The sequence below is a fragment of the Limulus polyphemus genome, unplaced genomic scaffold (genome assembly GCF_000517525.1).
Source record: "Limulus polyphemus unplaced genomic scaffold, Limulus_polyphemus-2.1.2 Scaffold11101, whole genome shotgun sequence".
Classification (NCBI taxonomy): domain Eukaryota; kingdom Metazoa; phylum Arthropoda; class Merostomata; order Xiphosura; family Limulidae; genus Limulus; species Limulus polyphemus.
Window position 1 is genome coordinate 7,857 of NW_013676711.1, and position 5,978 is coordinate 13,834.

Consider the following 5,978-nt stretch of genomic DNA (forward strand, 5'->3'; position numbering starts at 1 on the left):
ATACTCGTGGTGTACCACACCGCGGAAGTCAAAGAAAACAGTCAGCATCACTTTGACGTTGCTGCGCACTTGGCGGGCCTTCTTTGGTCTTGGTGACGTGGAATGCTTCCACTGTGACGACTGGGATTTGGTTTCCGGGTCATACCCATACACCCAAGACTCGTCACCAGTGATTATGGTGTTCATGAAGTCGGGGTCACTGTTTGTGGAGTCCAGCATGTCTTGTGAGACTTCAACACGAAGTTCCTTTTGCTCCGCCGTAAGCAGCTTCGGCACGAATTTCGCCGCCACTCTCTTCATAGCCAAATCTTCAGTCATAATGGAATGTGCCGAAAAAGTGCTGATGCCCACCTCTTTCGCAATTTCTCGGATAGTCACACGACGGTCCCGCATCACCATAGCGTTCACTTTGGCAATGACCTGCTCATTTTGGCATGTTGATGGCCGACTGGAGCATGGCTCGCTCTCCACCGTTGTGCGGCCGTCTTTAAACCGGTTGTACCACTCCTTAATCTGTGTGATGCCCATAGCATCGTCACCGAAAGCCGTCTGAATCTTCCGAATGGTTTCCACCTGGCTGTCGCCCAGTTTCTGGCAAAATTTGATGCAGTAGCGCTGCTCCAGTCGTTCCGTCATTTTCCTTGCAATGAAAAACCGACGAGAGCACTACACACTACCTCACTCAATGGCTGCTTGCCAACAACTGACGCAATCAACAAGCGGGAAAAATTCACGCATGCGCACGAAGGTTCAAGGTCGGCTCGTGCAAGTGAGCTTGATTCAAATCCATCAGGTTATCGCAAAAAAAAATAAGGTCGGATACTTTTCTCACAGGCCTCGTACATTGCCACGATGCCACCAGTACCAGTGACTACTTGGTGGTTTTTGGTCCTGTGGAAGCTTGATTGTGCAAATTTATTCTGCTTTGGTGATTTTTCATCACAGATCAGTGTGTTATTCTTGTTCTATCAGATGGACTTGTCTTGCAATTGCTTTCCCCACCTCTTTTTTCACAGGTACCCATTTCGTTCCCTTTGCCTTGGGATCCCATTACCAGCCAGTGTCTGTCGGAGACTGTTCAGTACCTTCTGTCTCAACAGGCCATTTAACCCGTGAATCTTCTTTCTCCTGGTTTTTATTCCAGGCTGTTTGTTGTTCCGAAGAAAGCCAGAGACTGGCAGCCTGTCATAATATGTCTCGCCTCAATCATTTTCTCAACCTTCACCGTTTTACCATGGAATCATTTCTCACTCTCCAGGTTTATAGATAACCAAGATGGATGTCGAGAGTGCTTACTTACATATCATGATAGCTCGGCAGTTGTGACCATACCTTTGGTTTGTCCATTGAGGGGTAAGTTATTAATTTTTGCGCACTAACCCTCAGACTTGCTTTTGCCCAGTATGTTTTTTGTTGGGTGATTTGAGCTTTTGCTCATTATCTCCATGCTTTTGGGATGCATTTTTATTATTATATGGATGACTAGCTGCTGTTAACTCCTTCTGAACAGGAATCTGCTTGTCATGCTCTTTCGCTGCTTCAGAAGGTGGCTTGAGTGGGCTGGTTAATCAAATTAGAGAAGTCTTTCCTTCAACCAACCCAATCTCTGATTCATTTGGATGTCTTTTTCAACAACCATCTCAGTTGAGCCCAACCTTCTCTTCAACTTCGTTCGATGGAGATTTCAGCTCACAATGTTCTTACTGCTCCTTCTATTACAGCTCGCGAGGTTCTATCACTTTTGGGGATGTGGTCTTTCATGTCCGCACTTATCCCTTTTGGTTGTGCTCATATGTGAGCTCTTCAGTGGGCCTTTTACAACTAGTGGAATCTTGCATGGGATTCTTTGTAGGATCTTACCATGGTCGATGATCTGTATTGGTTGTTGGATGCGACCCACGCATCGGTAAGTGTCCTGCTTCATCCTCCTCCGTATTTACATATTTTCACAGACACTTCCCTCCAGGGATGGGGAGCATGGGTCGATCAACGTGAGGCTTCAGGGTGTTGGTTTGCGGCTGAGAAATCTTGTCATATCAACATTCTGGATCTTTTAGCTGTACGTCAGGCCTTGGATCATTTCCTCCATCTGGCCAGACACTGTCTGGTAATGATTCATTCCCACAGTTCCACATCCCTCAACCTCAAACTACCTCTGTTTTGATCTCTGGTCCCTCACCCTCTTGCCCTGGCTGTCGATGCTTTCAGTCAGGATTGAACCAACAAATAACTTTGTTTATCCTCCCAATTGACTTCTTCACTGGGTGATTTTGATAATCCATACTACTTTGTGTCAAGTCCTTCTGATTGCTTCTTACTGGCTGGCTCAGCTGTGGTTTCCTCAATTTTTCCAGCTACAGCTTACCACTCTGCTACCTCCCTTATTTGGCAACCTTGGTCATCAGTTTTTCATCCCACTCTTCCTGTCCTTTATTTTCATGCATGGTTTTTATCTAGTCCTTGGTGAGGAACTGTTCTATTTGCCCTTCCTCAATGGAAGTTTATCAGCATAATTGAAACATTTTTCCCCATTGGTCATTAGGCTGGGGGTTTTCAGCTGATCGGCCCTCTGTTCCTTGTATTGCTGAGTTTCTTACATGGCTATTCGATCGGAATCCTCTGTCTTCTTGATTTCCAGTTATCAGGCAGCTTTGTCCCACACCTTTGGTTTTTCCCGATACTGTAGGGTATTTGCTTCTCCTACACTTTCCCTGTTGATACATTCCTTCTGCATTCATCTTTCTCCTCGGTGGGCTGCCCTTCCAGACTGGGATGTTAATGTGGTTCTCCATTTCCTCACTTTGCCTCCGTTCGAACATGTTCCTTGTTTCATCTTTTCCTTAAGACTCATTTCCTTTTCCTCTTAGCCTGTGGACATTGGCAGTTTGATTTATTTGCCATTGTTGTTTCATGTACTCTTTATCATCCTACATTTCTTCTTTATCTGGATCGTTCTTTCCTCCCATAAACCTCACTGGCTAGGGAGGGTAACTCCTCCTTTTTTGCTGATTTCTATACTTTCCATTTCCCACTCTTATACTCGGCTTGATCCAGATAGTATTCTATGTCTTGTACATTCTCTTTGATGTTATATTGCCTGCACAGCTTCCATCCATGGTGCCCATTCCCGCCTCTTTATTCCTTGACAACCATCCTCTGATCATGATCTTTCTTCTTGCACTCTCACCATTTGGGTTTAGCTTTTGATTCAATTGGCTTGTTTCTCTTTTTCGTTGTCCTCCTGTATTTTGTTCCAAGTATCTTCTCATCAAATTTGAGACCTTACCTTTTCTCTGGCATCTCATCTTCGTAGCCCATTGGAGGAAATTCTTGAATTGTGCATGTGGACTACACCTAATACATTCGTCTCTCATTACTTGCATTGGGTCTCCATTTCTTCCTTTTTGGGATATCGTCTTCTGCCTATAGCCATTCTTCAGACTTCCGTGCGACTATAAAACTGGGTAAGTTATATCTAATCTTTTCACAATTTTTCAGAGGCCTTATTTCCCTTTTCATCGTAATTCTGAGGTGAGTGTTGCCTGACCAGATATTCTTTAACCTTTAAAATTTACACTGTTCAGCCATGTTGATGTACTTAATATGTTCCATGGCCATGCAGTGCACACTATTGAGATGGGGTGTTCCACAAGAGTTGCGATGATGTTGCTTCATAAATATGCCCGTCCTGGATTGTACCACCCATGGACTACATGGGTAAAGCAGAAGGGGATAGCTGCCCATTCCCACCATGCTTTGTATTGAATAAATCGGTATGGTCTGCTTTTAAAAATAGGGTTTTGTGGTTACCCATTGCACTGTCTCACGTGTTGACTCTCCATCGTGTTTCACCCCCTTTTCTTCTAGTGGAGTTTGGAGTCCTTACCACTTTCCAGTTCCAGCTGCTGGGGTGGTGAACCATGGAGGCATCCTGTTGAATGGTTTATTGACATAAAATTTTGAATACAGAAATACCATTCAGTGCATTGTAGGGCGGTGGTGTTCTGCTGGAGTAGGTGACATGATATCCTCCACTATAAAGAATAGGTAAACCAAAGGAGTGAAATGTCAAATTACAGTTCACCCCTTAGTTTGGGATCCCTCATCCTACCACCCATGTGGATGTCCGTTTCCACTGACTGGATTTTGGGTTTAGAGTAGAACCAATCAACATATGTTTTCACACATGTATTATGGATGTCTATCTTCCTCCCTTGACCATACTTCATCTGTGTTGTGAGTCATGGTGGAGGTACTTGGGATTGTTACTGTTATTTCCCATCTGCTCGCCCTCAATGTATCTTATTCTGAGGACATTATTGCGCCTGGGTTGTTTCTGCTCAGTTTCACTGTAGATGGAGCTGATTTCTGTATGGTAGACATCTTTTGGATACTGGATGTTGGGTTCTCGGATCAATATTTCATTTTATATTCTTAACATGTATCCTGTTCCAGAGTCAAGGGGGTTTGAGATCCCATGGGATCTCAGTTCCCAGCAGCATGGGTTTTGGATGTAGTTCACTTGCCAAGTGTGGTCTGTCACTCCCTAGCCACCCTACACTTGGGGACACTTCTATTGTTTTTTCCCACACCACTTGAATGTGCTCCTGTTTTTTTGGCCCATATAGACCATACCTTTCTCTGATGGATGAAGAGTATACCTGGTTGAGACATGGTGTGGTCTACCACATCAGATCTTCAAATCTGACTCTCGTCTCAAGGTGTGACCTTCGATTTCTTTTGAAGTATGCTGCCTTTCTTCTCTCACACCAGTCCCTCCAACTATGGACTGGAGGTATTGTACTGTCTCGAAGTTATAATTTTCCGATACTGAAAATGTATTTCTCATAGTTACTTGCTTCCACTCACAATTCACACCCTTCCTCCTCACTAAAAACCAGTGCTTCAGTTTTCTGCCAAAACTCGAAGTGATAGTCTGGTAGAATTGAATAGAGGGAGTCACATGCATAACAAGAGTGTGTGTGGCACTCTGGTGGAGGGTAGTCGGATGATAATTTCCATGAGAGACACATTGGAATGAATCATTTCCAATAGAGGGGAAGCAGAAGGCTTGTGGCATGCATGAAAAATTTTTTTTTGCATATAGAGGGTAGCACTGAATGAGAATAGCAATTTATGTGAGAGGAGATAAGTACCTATCAGAAATACATTTTCAGTACAGGAAAATTATAACATTCATAGTCTATTGCATGATGAAGCACTTCAAAAGTTAAAAACTTTGCAGTTCAGTTAGTTGAGTTCCCTATCATCAGCTGTTCAAAAATAAATTACCAACAAAACGTTGGTGGTTGGTGTTGCCAGCCAATTGCCGTCTTTTAGTCAGCATTCAGAAATAGTGATAGTGGCAGATAACTTTAGTAACTTTGATGACAAAGACAGGGTGGGGAAGTTTTTGGCCAGTGGGAATTAAACCTCAGAGCTTCAAATAATTAAATCATTTAATGAGAATTACTTCTCTTATAATAAAATAAATAAATAAATCACTGAAGCTGAACAAACTTATAAGTTTGCAATCTATTTTTCTCTCAAAAACATTAACTTTAGTGAAGAATATATGACATAGTCTGTTCTTTTTACCACTTTTGCTGCCACAGATTAATACTATCAAATTCACAGCTTATCAATGTCTCTTACTGATTTTAAAATAGATAAAATAATAGCCTTACGTGCATCAGGTGTCAGAATTTATAATGGCTGCCTCCAACTTTCTTGTACTTCATCATAGTGATTAACTATGGTGGATATTTTAATTCTAGAAATATGTCTACTCTTTAAGTAATTACTGTTCTTCTCCATTGAGATCTTTCTTTTACCAGGTATGCGAAAAGGCCTTGCTCTCTTATCCTGGTTTTCTGTTTAACCACCATTTGGAACTACAACTGACAAGGTTCATGTCAGTCCAGGTATATTTTCAGAACCTGCCCTTTGCTGAAAGTCAGTTCTTTTATATGCACTTG

At 42.6% G+C, this 5,978-nt stretch overlaps 1 protein-coding gene across 1 annotated transcript in view; it reads right to left on the reverse strand.

The window, feature by feature from the left end:
• The window catches only part of LOC106476644 (putative uncharacterized protein FLJ37770), a 3,733-nt gene extending 3,097 nt beyond the window's left edge, over window positions 1-636 (reverse strand). Inside the window, exon 1 of the mRNA XM_013937288.1 lies at window positions 21-636. Coding sequence (XP_013792742.1) covers window positions 21-636 — 616 coding nt within the window. The remainder of the gene's footprint in view (window positions 1-20) is intronic.
• Window positions 637-5,978: the final 5,342 nt, after the last annotated feature.